General features: G+C 35.7%; 1 protein-coding gene across 1 annotated transcript in view; it reads right to left on the minus strand.

Moving 5' to 3' along the window:
- Positions 1-7444: 7444 nt before the first annotated feature.
- LOC150088825 (glutamate receptor-interacting protein 1-like) overlaps positions 7445-16769 on the minus strand; it is a 111449-nt gene continuing 102124 nt past the window's right edge. Inside the window, exon 19 of the mRNA XM_090370926.1 lies at positions 7445-7701. Coding sequence (XP_090227052.1) covers positions 7471-7701 — 231 coding nt within the window. The 3' untranslated portion in view covers positions 7445-7470. The remainder of the gene's footprint in view (positions 7702-16769) is intronic.

A 16769-nucleotide genomic window follows, 5' to 3' on the forward strand; every position in this document is an offset into this window, starting at 1 on the left:
TATTTCTTAATAGGTATGAAACTTTTAGTAGCATCCACGATTAATTCCTTGAATGCTTCCCACTTAGAATTTACTGTTGGTAACATCATCAGTTGATACCACTGTACTCGCCTTTACAGAAGCAAAAACCTTTTCCTTTACCCCTGATGGAAATTAAATCTTTAAGTAAATCCCACGTGAGTACACTGTGATCACTGCCACCTAGTGGTTCTTTTATCTGCAAATTCCTAATACATGAATGATCACTGCTGATAACCAGATCAAGAGTATTACTTTCTCTGGTTGCCTCTCGAACATGCTGCTGCAGAAAACAATCATCCAATAAATCCACAAAAGTCTGACTAGTGTGTGAGTGACCAACCCACAAGTTCCAGTCAATATCTGGGAAGTTGAAATCCCCCATTATAAGACATTCCGATTTACTAGCCCACTCTATTTCTTTGTACAATTGTTCATTGTACTCATTCGAGTCATTAGGCCTATAACACACTCCTACTCTTATTTTTGCTTTTGCAGTGCTGATGTCACACCAAACTGACTCAACAGTGCACTGTTCATCTATATCAACTGGATGCACTTCTTTTGATTTTGTTTTTCTTAATTAACAGCATAACACCTCCTCCTTTTCTATCCTGTCTATCCTTTCTGTACACATTGTACTCCCCAAATTCCAGTTCGGCATTCCTTATATCTGTGTGACACCACGTCTCTGATATCCCAACAATATCCGCCTTTGATGTCTTGACCAACACTTCAAATTCATCAAATTTATTTTCTATACTGTATTATATCATTTGTGTCTTAACCATACATTTAGCTGTATGCAATGTTTTGTACAAGAAAAGCATGAGTTACGAGGATAATGAAGTTGAAACAGTTAATGATGACTTTGTTGATTCAGATTATTCAGATGATTTTTCCTTTGATGAAGAGAAAGAAGAACTCTGAATTGATGCTGACCAATTAGAATTATCAAAGTCTTATGACTTAAAGAAAAGTATACAAATTGTTCTTCAATCAGCAAAATATTAAACTTGATATGATTTTAACTTTTTTAAGACTATTTCAATTCATTAAAGCAGCTCTTGAAGATCTTGGTAATATAGATTTAATAAAAAATCTCAACAGTCAATTGCTTCACGATTTGAGTAACTCCTTAAAGCCAATTAAATTAACTATAAAAGCACTTAGTAGACAAGATGCAAATCTTTATTCAGCACATTTGGCAGTTAACTTTATGCTAAAAAAATTTGGAAGAAATTCCAGGGAATTTAGGTCAAGAACTATTAAATAAAATGAAAACTCGTATAAATGAACGTTGAAATGAAAATCTTGAAGACATTTTGGATTTTCCTGTAAGTGCTAATAGATTTATCAAAAAAATGGCTTATAGATTTTTCAACAAACTTAATGATTAGACTGTTTCCAAGTGAAATTGTTCAATTTAATGAGAATCAAACTGATTATAATGAGAATGTCATGAATATTGTACATCATATGACAATGGAAGAAGAATTAAAGACAATTTTAGAAAATGCAAAAAAATCCTAGTCCTCCACTTTCAGAAACAAATTTTAATAAATTAAAGCAAGAATTTATGTTATTTTTAAGTACTAAACAAAGAGGGCGCCTCCGTAGCCAGGCGGGCAGAAGCAGCAGTGCGTAACACACGCTTCTTGATTAGACCGGGGTTCAGGCCCGTGCCCACCAAATACGGAGGATGTGGAAAGGTCAGTGAATGACCACAGCATATCCCGGAGCAATATGGCCTTAGTTGCTAATGCTCCTAAAAACCAAACAAACAACAACAACAAAAAAAAAAAAAAAACCAACTAAACAAAGAACTGAAAATCTGGACAAATTATATTATGCTTTATTAACAATCAACCTACTTCGACAACTGCCAAGCAAACATTCTCCGTTGTGGCAAACTTTTTCACTAAACTACATTCTAAATTATCTGACAGTTTTTTTTCTAATCTGTTTTAGTTTTTTTAAAACACTGGTTTTTAAATAAAGTTAAAGCATAATTTATTTTGCTTATTGTTAGTTATTACTTAGAATGTATTTCTGGATGTGAAATATAAATCTAAATAAAAATGTTTACTGATGTACATAATACCTATTTGCTAGGACTTAAGCTAGCAAATAGCTAGGACTCGGACCCGAACTCGTTATTTTGGACTTGACTTGGACACAGACTCACTTAACCCCAAAATACCGAGTCTTCCCAAACCCTACTGCCGATAAGTTCTTGGAAAGATACCCTAACAATGGCCTGGCAAAAGATGACATGGCCAATGCCGAGCGAGCAACTGGCACAGTTCGTTGATAGAGAAAGATGGGCTATAATAAAATGTTGGGTAGATGGGGTTTGTTTGTTTGTTATTTGGTTTTTAGGAGCATTAGCAACTAAGGCCATATTGCTCCGGGATATGTGGTGGTCATTCCCTGACCTTTCCGCGTCCTCCGTATTTGGTGGTGACAGGCTCAAACCCCGGTCTAATCAAGAAGCGTGTTACGCACTGCTGCTCCTTCCCACCTGGCTACGGAGGCGCCTGGGTAGATGGGGACAATAACTGTCCTACATATGAGCACATGATTGACTCGGAAATAATCAAAAACATTACTGGCAAAAGTCATGATCCAGATGCAACCGAAGACAATGAGCCAGAGTCACTACCTAAGATCATGGAGGCACTTGGTGGTTTGCAAACTTGACTTAAATTTCGTGAAACAGAAAGGTATTCCCTTTCAGTTTTATAGTTAAAACGTCTTATTAAAATTGTTAAAAAGAAACAAAGAGATGCAATGAAACAGTCAACCCCCCAATTCAGTTTTTTTAAAAAAATGAAAGACTTGAAAGTAATGACTAAAATGTGCATTATGTTTTCCTTTTTCTCCTGTATTTTCAACCATTTGTTAATTTCAAAACACGAATGTAATGGTCAATACAATCTAGCCAGTTCTAAAAAGGGTGGCAAATCCATCCCATCCAATTATCATCCCATTGCAATTACTTCTACTCTTTCTAAAGTAATGGAGAAATCAGTTAACTGCCAACTCTTAAAACCATCTAGAAACCTTCCGACTGATCAACGATCACCAGTATGGATTCCGGCAGTGTCGATCCACTGGTGATATTCTGGCTTATGTACTCTGGCATTTATGGACAAATCCAATGGAAAACTTTGGTGAAACACAAGCAGTTGCTCTTGACATCTCAAAGGCTTTCGTTCACGTTGGACATAAAGGTCTTCTAAACAAGCTTCCATCTTATGGTTTGCCAGTTTTCTCTCTGACCACTCACTGAGAGTGACTAATGGTAGATGGCTCTGTCTTCTAACTTCTCCACTAATGCCGGTGTCCCCCAAGGTTCAGTTCTTTTCCTCTTGTACATTAACGACTTTTTTCCATTGACTGGAAATCCTATCCATAGTTTTGCTGATGACAGCACATTGCATTCCACTTTCCAGTTTGAGAAACTTTACCCTGCTTAATCAGCTTCAACTTCTCAAATATCCACTACAAATTCCTTAAATTCCCTGAGTGGGGCATATTTTTCATTTTGGATATACTGTGCCTCTACAATTTTAGGAAAACAACCCAGTTGATTTCAATCCTTCTAAAACGCAGTCCTGTCTTATATCTCGCAAAAAGGATTCTTCTGTTCCTATGCTTATCTTTGGTGACACTCCGATTTCTAGGCAAGATGATATATCCATTTTGGAGATTACCCTGACTTCTAATCTCGCTTGGCACAAGCACATTACAAATACTGATTCCTCTGCATCTAAAAATCTTGGTTTTCTCTTTCACTCTTGGCATTACTTTTCTTTCAAACAGCTGTTCACTCTGTACAAATCGCAAATCCGCTCTACCATGGAATATTGTTCCCACATCTGGGGCGGTGCTCCCAAAACCTCTCTCAGGCTTCTAGATTCCATTCAGAAGAGGGCAGTTAGGTTAATTAATGACTCATCTCTAACAGAGTCTCTCCATGCACTGTCTCATAGACATACTGTTTCTGCTGCATGCCTCCTCTACAGATACTTCCATGGGCACTGTTCTTCTGAATTGGCTTCTGTAATTCCCGCTCTCTCTTTCAAAACAGTCTGAACACGTGCCGCCACCAGCCAACATCCATTTACTGTCCAACTTTAAACTCACAGAACCAACTTTTCATCTTCCTCGTTTATTCATTCAACTGCCATTTTCTGGAACCTTCCTTCATACATATTTCCCGAAAATTTCAGTCTACAGAAGTTCAAGTCTAACGTCAACAAATATCTTCTTTCGTCTTCTCACCCTCCAACCTCTGCACGATACTAAGTACTATAGGTTCCAACACGTCTCGTGTTTGGGGGTTTCATAAAAAAAAAAAAACGTGGAAAAGCAGTTTTTGTGAGTATTGATTTGTTTTTGTGACAAAAAGTGTGTGTTTATCGTGTTTATGTATATTTAACAATGTGAATATTGGTTTTTAAAATATTCTATTGCATCAATAAAAGATTGAAACAACGCAATTGTTATTATTATTATTATCTTTGCATATTTCTTAGATTTTGTATTGCAATTATTGTGCAAAAAAAGAGACGAGCAAAATTGATAGTACGTATGAAGTTTGAATTCTGAAAAATAGATAGAATTTTCTAACACGATCCTGCTTTATATTGCCAAGCAAGTCTGGTTATAATGGGTGCATTGCACTGTAATGGGTTTCACTTGTATCTAAAAGAATTTATGTACAAATTTTTAATTTTTTAGAAAACTCCAAAATTTTATGAAGGAACTTACACCTACAGATGAAGTGAGCTCCTAGATGAAAGTGAGTCCCTATTCCATCCCTATTGAGAACTGAAAAGGGTGTCCACATACATTTGGAAAACTCACTTGTAAAAGTTGGCATAATATAGTTAATTTTCTTCCAAGTTTAGATTGTTTACAATATTGACACAACTGGCAAAAATTAGAAAGTTAATTTCCAGCATAAAATTTTCAGTCTCTCTTCCTGACAGATATCTATCCATCCACTCCAGTATTTTCATTTTACATATACAGGTGACCCCCGCTTAACGCTGATCATTCGTTCCGGAAAAACAGAGCGCTAAGTGAATCCGCGCTAAGCGAGCGCCGCTTTCCCATAAGGTAACATATGTATTTGTGAGCTGCGGTCGGTGCCATAGGATATTTCCTAATCAATAACAAACGGTAATGAAAAGATGCACAAATGTCGGTCAAAATATTTAATATTCAAATATTTGCACATATAAAATATTCTGCATTACATACGTATAATTATGTGGTAACTACTTGCGTATCAAAAGTAAACTTAAAATTCCAATTAAAATAATGAATTTAATTGATTGAATTTAATCATGAAAAATGTGTGGATTTTGAGTTGAACTTTGGCCCTCTTCCAAATAAACTAAAAGGGGTATTAATTTTAAATGGCCCGCAGCGTTACCACCCAACAATAACGTCAACTGATCCTTCGCCGCTTTGAAACTTGGCATGTTTTTTCTTCTTTCAATATGAAACTTCTTTTAGGCATTCGTTTCCACAAAAGTCCTGCTTCATCTATGTTAAAAACTTGTTGAGAAGTATAACACATAATACCCCTTTTCAATAATTTTAACAAGTTCTTTTTTGAAAGTTTCGGCTCCTTGATCTGCACTCCCTGGATTCTAAATCTATTCTACCAGCCCTTACCAGTTTTAAATGGTTCCACATTTTTTTTTTTTTTTTTTTTTTTTAGGCGAGTTTTCTTCAGATCATCATATTGGCTAATCTCTCTCTCTGTTTTTTTTTTTTTTTTTTTTGTTAATATTTAACTTAACTGAATTCTGCATTGGACATTATCTTCAATAAAATTAAAGTCTTTCCATTTCAATCCTAATAGCCGGCCTAGTCCTAGTTGCTTGCAGTGGAACAGCTACCTTTCCCGCTGCAAAAATTAATTCTTTATTTTTTTATAATTGTTCTTACAGTTAAAGTTGCAAGTCCTAAATTATGGCACACATCCGCTTGTCGTTGACCGGAATCGATTCGCTTCAAAACGTCTAATTTTCAAATTCAGTCTTTTTCTTACATTTATAGTCTTCGTACTGTGCTCAGACGTTGTTGATTTTTCATTCTTTTTTCATTCTTCGAAAATGTAACTGCGTTGGTTGCATTAATTATGATACAATGTTCAAGTAAACTGTCCGTTTCGCACGTTGTCTAATACGGTACTGAGTGATGACTAGACTTCGGATAAATGCATATAACGCAAATATTACAAGCAATATACTTCGTCATTTTTTAAAATGTTGATCTAGGAACTACGTAACAAGTCACTGTACTGAAATTAAATTAGCGTGCGAGAAATTTTCACTGAGCGTGGGAAAATTTCTCAAGTCGGCGTGGGAAACGTTTTAATGCTGTTTTGCTATTCATTTTCAAGCTATCGACTCCATCAAATGAAACGATTTCGTTAAATATGTCAAAAATGTAATCTGTAAAAGAGCGTTATAGTGATCTGTGACAGCGTTATAGTCAGACACGGGTTATAATATAATAACAGCGTTATAGCGAATCAGCGTATAGCGAACCGCGTTAAAACGGGGGCCTGCTGTACTGTGCCTTTACAATTTTAAGAAATTTTTATACACCACTGAAACTTGTTATTTTTAATATTTGACAAAGCATGAGCTTCCAAAAGGACACCTTTCTTCTGAGAAGTTTTACTCCTTCCCATTTTTTCGCCCTATTGTCCAATCAGAAGAACTGTTATAAAAAAAAATTATGCTTTTCAGCTGTTAGGAACAATATATGGAGGCTCATAAAGATATTAAAATTTTGTTCTTCAAAAAGAGACAGACTCTTTATTAGGGCTGTATAAGAATGGAAGTAAGAATGAAGATTTTTAAAAAAGAAAAATAAAGAATTTAATGGCGTGATTGCAATTTTAAGGTACTCCACAAAAAAAAAAAAAAGAAGAAAACTGTCTTAATTCAGCGGCCTCCAAAATGAGAAAAAAGGCAGCGAAGAGGGGGAAAAAAAAAAAAGGAGTCTCCATCCTATATTGAGAGAATTGGCAGGTCTGCAGATCTATTAATAAAAATCAACACTGAAGTTACAAAATGTTTAAAATAAAAGACAAAAATTCTGTATGCATCTTAGAAAGTGAGAATAATTTTTACAAACCATTTATGAATCACTTAGTGTGTTTTATGAGCAAATGTACAGGCTAATAACAAACGTATGCAACTGGAAACCATTATTTACAATTCATTAGACTGTATGCATTATTAACATATAAAATTGTGCAGTCAGTGTGAACTCGTAAACTATGACAGCAGATGAAAATCTGTACAAATTATGGGCACATATTAATGAAGTTTCACTGTACACAATATTCAAATACTAGTAAAAGATACTATTAATTGCACTAAGCATCCACATCATTTTTCTAAATTTTGACAATCTTTATATTGTTTTAGTATGAGAATCAAACCTATTCAAAGGTGGTGAGCATGAATTGTGCATCTCCTCATCAATTCCCCACCGGTGAGGATCATTATCATTATCTACATTTGAATTAAGTGGGAAATTCCCATAAGCAGCACGACTAAGTACTAGCTGAATGCTATCTCCAGCAGCAGCAATGAGAGGAACAGTAAGGCAGCAATCATAGTCATGTGTTTCAACATTATTTACCTATATAAAAATAAATAAAACAAAATAAATTTAATGTTTTTATCTATTACTTTTAACAGGATTCAAAGGTAACAACAGCAGCTATCCAACAAACAATAAGGATTAATTTTTTATTTAATAGAAGTGTTATTCTGTTATAAGTAATATACATATTAGCTTTTCAAAATGAGTGTAAACTCCAGTCAAAAGTCACTTGTTTATGCAATAAAAATTTAATGTAGCTTTCTGAAAAGAAATCAATGATCGCTTTGCAGGTTAAAAAAAAAAAAAAAGATTGTTTGACATACGGAAGGTACTTTTGTAAGTACTTAGTATATTATATTTTCTTTTTGTACTTTGGTGTTCTTTCGAGAAAAAATTAAAACACAACACAAACTATGACACAGGCAGGCTCTAAGGAAGATTCTCTATCTCATAGAGAATTTTCCTTGGTTTTCTAGGAAAGTAAACTTCAGGACAAACCAGACTCAAAGAGGCTTTCAAAAAAGGTACACGGAAGAGAAATAAATGAAAATGAAACAAATAATTAAAAAGGAATCTTGAATAAAATTCAAGAAATTATTCAGAAGCAATAACAAATAATTAAGAAGGAATCTTGAATAACTGTTCATGAAATTATTCTGAAACATTCAATATAAATGTTGCAATTGGTCTAGTTTAAGTTAAAGAGGCTTTTGGCTATGGAAAAATTACATCATAACATGCTCAATGTTTGCTTACTAAAGATCACAAGGCAAAATGAGCGATGTAACAAGGGTAGGGAAAAAATGCTGAGATACCACTGACATTTTTGAGCCCTGTGGTACATAACATGGACTCGCCATTATAATTCAAAGACCAAGCAGTTTCCACTGGCCACACATGGAAAGCACAGATTCACCCAACAGATTAAAAGTGATGCCTTTTAATTTTTTTTAATAAAAAGGACTTTTTTTTTTTTATCTATGATCACTGTTTAAGCCAAAGGGACACATTATGAATGGTTTTTTCATGCATATGTTCTTAAAAGTTGGATTGATAAATCAGGATGTTATGTACCATAACGCCACTGCTCAGCACTTATTAAGACTACACAAGCTATCATTGAAGAAACAAGAATGTAAATGGACTCTCGCTCCTAGTCATCAGATTCACCGTTTTTTGAGATAATAAAAAAAATAAATAAAAATAAAAAAAACCACCTCTGCAGATGCCACTTTAAATCAAAAATTGGAATTGAGTTTAATAATACAGTCATGGATAATTAAGTATAGATCTAAAGAGTGGATTCAATTGCAGTATTTCATTCTGAAAAATTGCAATTGAGTCTGTTGAACAGTGTATAGTCAGAAAGAAAGAGTACTTTTATGGTTTTAGAGGTATATTTTGCAACATGGCAGTGGCTTCTGAAACTACTCGTTCTATAAGTTAGTGAACAAAATTCAGCTTCTATCCATCGCAATGGCACCTTTGCTGTAAAAGATGGGCAAATGTTTTTTGCAGATGGGAGTAGTGACCCATAATATATATAAAATCCTCACAACCACTACATCTTTTCCCATCCCATGATATACCAATATCCTACCTAAATAACAGAACTCATACTATAGCTTTTCAGTGTCAATAAGATATTTAGTACATTAAGTGGTGAAATGAATCCTCAAATGGAATGCAACACAAATGAACACCAAATTTAAGATATGCTTGACTGAACTGCAATTAGTATATTATATAAGCAATGTTCCTTAATGCAGTAATCTATGTTGGTATCAATGATAATCTTGGAAAGGTGAAAACTTATGATTCCAGCAGAAGACTTTTAAATCGTGCACAGAATCTATGATACTGATGAAACTGGACTTTGCTACAGGATAAAGTACTTACATTCAAAAGGTGCAAAATTTAATGGTTGGCAAAAAAAGGCAAAACAACAGATTACCATTTACCAGATTACCACAAAGGAGCTTCCTCCTTAATCATAGAGAAAGCCCAATACTTTAGAGGTTTGAAACTATGTATCAAATGAGCAAACCAAAAGGCCTGGATATTATAAATCTACAAAAACTAGATCAGAGAGAATAGAGAAATTTTGCTGTTTGTGAACACCCCCATGTTGCCAAGTGAATGGCCTAGGTACAATCATTGTTGAATATCTGTCACTTAATATGATGTCAGTTCTTCAGCCACTTGATCAAAGTATAATCCAGTGCTTTAAGAAAACTATAAAAGAATGCTATTAAACAAATTTGTGCTGTGCCTTGAGAGAAAAACACAATGTAAAATCAATATGCTGCAGGAAACATTTATGAATTTCAGCAGGGGATGAAGTTGATGAAAAGTGATTGCTAAATATTTCAAACATTTGGATTTGTTGCCTTGCATGTGACAAATGAAGCTTCACATGCTTTTTCCTCTATTAATCACGAATAACAGCCATCACCTAAAATTAGAGAGGAAACGATTTGACGACTATGCTGAAGTGGATGCAGATATTGCATATTTCAGGATATGCATGAAGAGGAACCTACTGTGGTTGAGCAAGAAGGTTCCTCTTCATGCGAACCTACTGTGGTTGAGCAAGAAGTTTCATTGAAACTTCTTGCTCAACCACACTCGACGACACTCATCGAGAATTAGAACTTTTTCATGTCTCTTTTAAAGTCTGAAACTAATTCTCCCATCACTGGTTAGGCCTTGATATGTATGTATGAACACATACTGCACATATATAATTTGCAAGTTAATTTTACTATACTCTACAATCAATACAAAATGTACTTTTTTTTTTTCTTTTGCTGATTTTATGAACTATCAATATAATGTCCTTTTGATAGTAATGACCATTTTTCTCATTTTGGTGAGGGCTATAAAGAGCTTCAACTATACATGAATAGACAGAGCAAACTCCATTAAAATGCTCCCAATTATAGTGTAATTTGCTTTTAGCACTCTTTTCTTCTAGTCTCATGATCAATCCTATGAGGTACCATGTATTTTTTTAATGTCTATACCACTCCCACTTAAAACACTTTCTCCACTTATATCACTCTTTTTAAGGTTCCAGGAAGGAATAAATCTAGACATAACCCTCCTTCCTCTAGAATTTTGGGAAACAGATGATAGCACTGAAGTCCAGGAATCATTTATAGTACAGTCTGTTTACTTCACATTCAACTCAAGGCTGCTCTTTACAACTTGGTATTTTCTCATTTATTGGTGCATTTACACACTATCCTTTTTTTAATTCAACACTATTTGTCCACTTTTCTCACTTATATGACAGTAATCAGTATCTTCTGCACGTGTGTCCAGTTCAACATGGCATCAGTGAATTTCATTATTATGTTAATACTACATTTATACAGTAATACTCAAGATGTTTAGTCCAATTTTGATATAGTGGTAGGGAATTCAAATTTTTTAATTGAGGTAGCTAGGTAGCTCTAACGCATAATTATATAGTAATACGCTTCACTGTTTCTATTTAATAGTTTCTATTCAAATACTATTGATATTTAATTTATTGATTTTATTAATTTAAACTACCATGCCCCAGACTAGAGCAGCAAAGCAACGGGCACAAAGTGGCAGGAGTGCTGTGACTTGGGGGAGAACTGAGGGGGGCAATTCTCCAACGCATCACAGCCTAAAAAAATGTGCAGCTTGTGAAATGTTTGCCGAACTCTCTGGAACGGAACATGATATTGCCATGGGGGATGTCTTTGTGTGTGCGCGATGTAAGGAGTGTAAGGAAATTGGGCGACAACTTAGCGTTGTTATGGGCCTATATGAGAGCTTGAAGGACAGGATGGATGCCCTCGAAGGATCTAAATTGAGGGGCCCATCAAGCTCTCAGCTGCCCACATCAACGCCAGAGCTTGCACTTGGTCATCATGCAACACAGCGGCAACCCCCAAGGCAGAATGTGCTGGTCCCACAGGAACTAGTAGTTGTTGATGACTCTATTGTCGGGGAAATGGGGAACACGCTTTGTAAAAAGGATACGTGGAACAGGACCAGAGTATGTCTGCCAGGGGCAAAGGCTGATGTCATTGTAGAGTGGATATCATCTTTTAAGGGCAAAAAAGGTGATATAGTTGTACCCGTTTGCACTAATGATATTAAGAGTAGGAGACCGGCGGAATTACTCAACAAGTACAGGTCACTGTTGAAAAAAAGCCGTGAAATAGGGTTGAATTTGAAAGTGTCTGCAATTCTGCCCAGACACGATAGGAGGGAGTACATGATGAGAGCCTTGTCGATCAATTCGGCCCTGGAAAGATTGTGCAAGGCTCAAGGGGTAGAATTTTTTTCAGCCTGGACTGTACTTGTTAACAGGAGAGATTGCTTCTACAGGGATGGGATACACTTAAATAGAAAGGGTGCAAGAATATTTGCTGATGCTATCGAGGCAGTGTTAGGTGGGTCGGAAAACTGCTAGTTTGGGGAGATACAAAGACTAATAGTTTAACAGTAACCGCAGGCAGAGGTGAAGGTGATTCTTGCACAACTTCTATTAGAATAAGAAGCGACCTGGAGCGAGGGGTGTTGGGGGTTTCAGGGACGGATGGCAGTCATCATGGAATAGTTGGGTATATGGGATGTGTTAGGGTAACAAGGAATAGGCATAGGAGCATGTATGCTTGCATGTATACCAATGCTAGAAGTATAGTAAATAAATTTGATAAATTTGAAGTGTTGGTCAAGACATCAAAGGCGGATATTGTTGGGATAGCAGAGACGTGGTGTCACAAAGATATAAGGAATGCAGAACTGGAATTTGGGGAGTATAATGTGTACAGAAAGGATAGACAGGACAGAAAGGGAGGGGGTGTTATGCTGTTAATTAAGAAAAACAAAATCAAAGGAAGTGCACCCAGTTAATAAAGATCAACAGTGCTCTGTTGAGTCAGTTTGGTGTGCGATAAGCACTGCGAAAGGAAAAATAAGAGTAGGAGTGTGTTATAGGCCTAATGACTTGAATGAGTACAATGAACAATTGTACAGAGAAATAGAGTGGCCAGTAAATCAGAATGTCTTATAATGGGGGATTTTAACTTCCCAGATATTGACTGGAACTTGTGGGTTGGTCACTCACACACTAGTCAGACTTTTGTGGATTTATTGGATGATTGTTTTTTGCAGCAGCATGTTCGAGAGGCAACCAGAGAAAATAACACTCTTGATCTGGTTATCAGCAGTGATCATTCGTGTATTAAGAATTTGCAGATAAAGGAACCACTAGGTGGCAGTGATCACAATGTGCTGAAGTGGGATTTACTCAAAGAGGTAACTACCGTCAGGGGTAAAGGAAAGGGTTTTTGCTTCCGTAAAGGGGAGTACAGTGGTCTCAGACAGTTTTTAAATTCTGTACAGTGGGATCAACTGACGATGTTACAAACAGTAAATTCTAAGTGGGAAGCATTCAAAGAATTAATCGTGGAAGCTACTAGACTTTATATACCGATTAAGAAATATCGTTCAAGGTTTAGGCCTAAATGGTTATCAAATGAACTAATGAGACTCGTGACAGAGAAGAAAAATGCATGGGATGCATATAAATTATCAGGTGACGCAGAAGCCTGTGGCAGATATAAGCTAGTCTGTAATCAGGTCACAAAGAAGGTTCAGCAGGCGAAGGCGGATTACGAGAAATCTTTGGCAAAAGATGCTAAGAAAAACAGCAAGGATTTCTTTACTTATATAAACTCTAAAAGGAAGGGGATGAATATGATTGGTCCACTTGACATCGATGGTTCGACTGTTGATGATCCTGCTCAGATAGCAAACAAACTGAATGAGTATTTTTCATCTACATTCACACGTGAGGAATTATTACAATTTGAAAATGGAAGAAGGTTATCAAATTGTAGCAGTGTGCTTAATGATTTTGTAATAACTGAGAGCAAAGTGGAGGAGAAATTGTTGAAGTTAAACATAAGAAAGGCACTTGGGGTGGATGGGATCTATCCAGTTATTTTAAAGGAGGCGGCAAAGCAACTAAGCAAACCCTTAGCCATAATTATGAGAGCATCCTTGGACTCAGGGGAGGTTCCCACGGACTGGAGATGTGCAAATGTGTCCCCAATTCACAAAGTGGATCGAAGGGTGACACGAATAATTACAGACCAGTTAGTTTAACTTCTGTTCCGGGTAAAATAATGGAGTCGCTGGTTAAAGATACATTGCAGGATCATCTAGACAAGACTGCAGCAATAATTCAAACACAGCATGGGTTTGTTAAGGGAAAGTCTTGTCTGACAAATTTGATTGGTTATTATGATGTGGTCACAAAGGAACTGGATGCAAAAAATAATTTTGATATCATATACTTGGATTTCAGGAAAGCTTTTGACACTGTTGCGCATGGAAGACTACTGTACAAATTGGAGCAGAATGGTATTAAGGGTAAGTTGCTACAATGGATAAAAGGATGGTTATGTGGGCGAAGACAGAGGGTGGTAATCAATGGGTGCTGCTCTTTGTGGACTATTGTTATTAGTTAAGTCCCACAGGGTTCGGTGTTGGGTCCACTGTTGTTTTGTGTATTTATCAATGATATTGATGGAGGTATATCAGGCTTAATGTCGAAGTTTGCAGATGACACAAAGGTTGGCAGGGTTGTTAATGACAGTAATGGCAGTGTGCTACTGCAACAGGATCTAGATAATTTGGGCAGATGGGCTAAGAAGTGGCAACTGAAGTTCAACCTTGACAAATGCAAAGTACTGCATATGGGTAGAAGTAACCCCAGAGAAACGTATCAACTGTGTGGTACTACACTTAAGGTGGTAGAAAATGAAAAAGACCTGGGAGTAATTGTGCAGTCAGATATGAAGTTTTCTGAGCAGTGCAGACAGGCTGCTAGGGCGGGTCATGGGGTTTTGTCAATGATATATAGGAATTTTGCTAGCAGGGAAAAGGAGGTGATTGTTCCTCTGTATAAGGCAATGGTCAGGCCACGCCTTGAGTACTGCGTACAGGTCTGGAGGCCTCATTTTAGGAAGGATGTAGATTTGCTTGAGCGTGTACAGAGAAGAGCAACACGATTGGTGAGGGGAATGAAGGGATTCACTTACCAAGAGAGGCTTAAGTTCTGCAAATTGCAGTGGCTGGAGACTAGGCACCTGCGCGGTGATCTGATTGAGGTCTATAAGGCCTTGAATGGGTTGAGCACGCTGAATTCTGATGGGATCCTTCCACTTGTTCAGATTACCAACCTACGGGGACATAAGTTCAAATTAAGAAAGGACAGATGTAGAATAGATGTGCGGAAATTTGCCTTTAGCCAGCGGGTGGTTAATTGCTGGAACAAACTTCCATCTGTCGTTGTGGAAGTTGATAGGTTAAATAAATTTAAGGAGGAACTGGACAAGCATTTGGAGGGAATGGTGTGATTTTTTTTTGGCTGATGCTGCATAAGCTCCTACACTTGCTTTCTTGCATCATGTGCCACTACTACTACTACTACTACACAAATAACCACATATTCACCTCCCTGTAGTGCAAGAAATTATGTTAATTTGCTATGCATTACATGTCAGGAACATGCTGGTGTGACAAATGAAAAACTTGTAGAAAAGTGAAAGTATGAATTAAAACTAGGGTTTTAAAGTTTTTTTTTTTTTTTTTAGGATACCAGTTAGCCAACTGAGATTATCTTAATGATAATATTAGATGCACTGAATGAGCATCATTTATTTTCTAAAAACAGAACTGATGCAATAAAAAGTTCAGATATTTCTACACATTTCTCATTAGTTCATTTAAAGAAAGCTGTAAGATGTTCAGAATGCTTCATATAAATTCATTTAAGAAACTGATGTTCCTCACTTTGGATAACTAATAAATGTCATGGAAAGGCTTTTCTTCTTAGCTATTTTTCATAGAGAAGCAAAGATATAAAGTTTTCTTTACCAACATCAATCTATTGCTGGAAAATTAAAAGAAACATAATACTTCATTTGTGGCTGTTCTAAAGACTTTAGAACTTAAAGTTATTTGCTAGTGTATTCTATCCTTAAAGAGGCTAAAATAAAAATTCTAAACAGTGTTTTAAAGAGATTATTTTCATGCAAGGAATTAATTTAGTTTCTGAGTTAAAAGAAAGAGAAGAATTTTAACAAACCTTAATGTGTATTAAAGGACTACTGATATTGGCAAAGTGTGTTTTGTTTACTCTTAGAAACTATACTCAAAGTTCATAATTTTAGAATGGTGGCCATCAAGTTATAAATGTTCAGAAGTTAGGAAAGTGGGTTATTTTATAGTTAAAACAAAATATTATCAAAAAGATAAGTGTGATAAACAAAAATCTTGAATTTGAACAGAAAACTTTCTTGAATCATATATGTTTGTTTTTTATTTTTCTAAAATGGTTCACATCTTCTTAATTAGATCCTGAAATCATATATTTCAGTCAAATGAAATTGAAACTTTGCATTTCTGACCTGTGACACCTGGGTATCCATTAACAGTCACCAAGGGGCAGTCAGCTTGAAATTTTCATACATGAATCAAATTTAGATTCAAGGGTGCAGTCAATTGAAAGAATTTGTATGTTGATACTACTGTTCCTTACAAATGATTATTGCACTCTCCTCTCACAATGTATGTTTAAATAGTTTCAGAGAACAGTTTCAATGATCTAAGTATGTCTAAGTTGGAGGTGTTATATGATGATGTTATTTAAAAAAATTGAAGTATTTTTGTTAGTTTATTATATTTCACAATTAAAACAGTATGCATCAACAACATAATCCAACCTTGAGGTAGAGAGTTTTAAGTGATGAAATTCATAAAATGATACTACATAAATGGAGATTACATGCTAAGCATAACCCAACAAAATCCATTAATCACTGGTGTTGCCATGGAAAAAAATATAAAAAATTAATCATGAGTTTGGTCAAATGTATGTGGACTGTTTCAAAGGAAAGGTAACACTTTTATTTTTAATCTTCTTTACTTAACAAAACAAACTATATATAAATGAGTTGTGATATCCACTATTTTTGCAGTTTTGGTTCCCAAATCTATTCAGACATTTTTCTCAGAATGATAAAAGTGTTGGCACCCTTGCATAAAAT

The sequence above is a fragment of the Mastigoproctus giganteus genome, chromosome 3, assembly GCF_048544385.1.
Source record: "Mastigoproctus giganteus isolate SK-2022 chromosome 3, ASM4854438v1, whole genome shotgun sequence".
Classification (NCBI taxonomy): Eukaryota; Metazoa; Arthropoda; class Arachnida; order Uropygi; family Thelyphonidae; genus Mastigoproctus; species Mastigoproctus giganteus.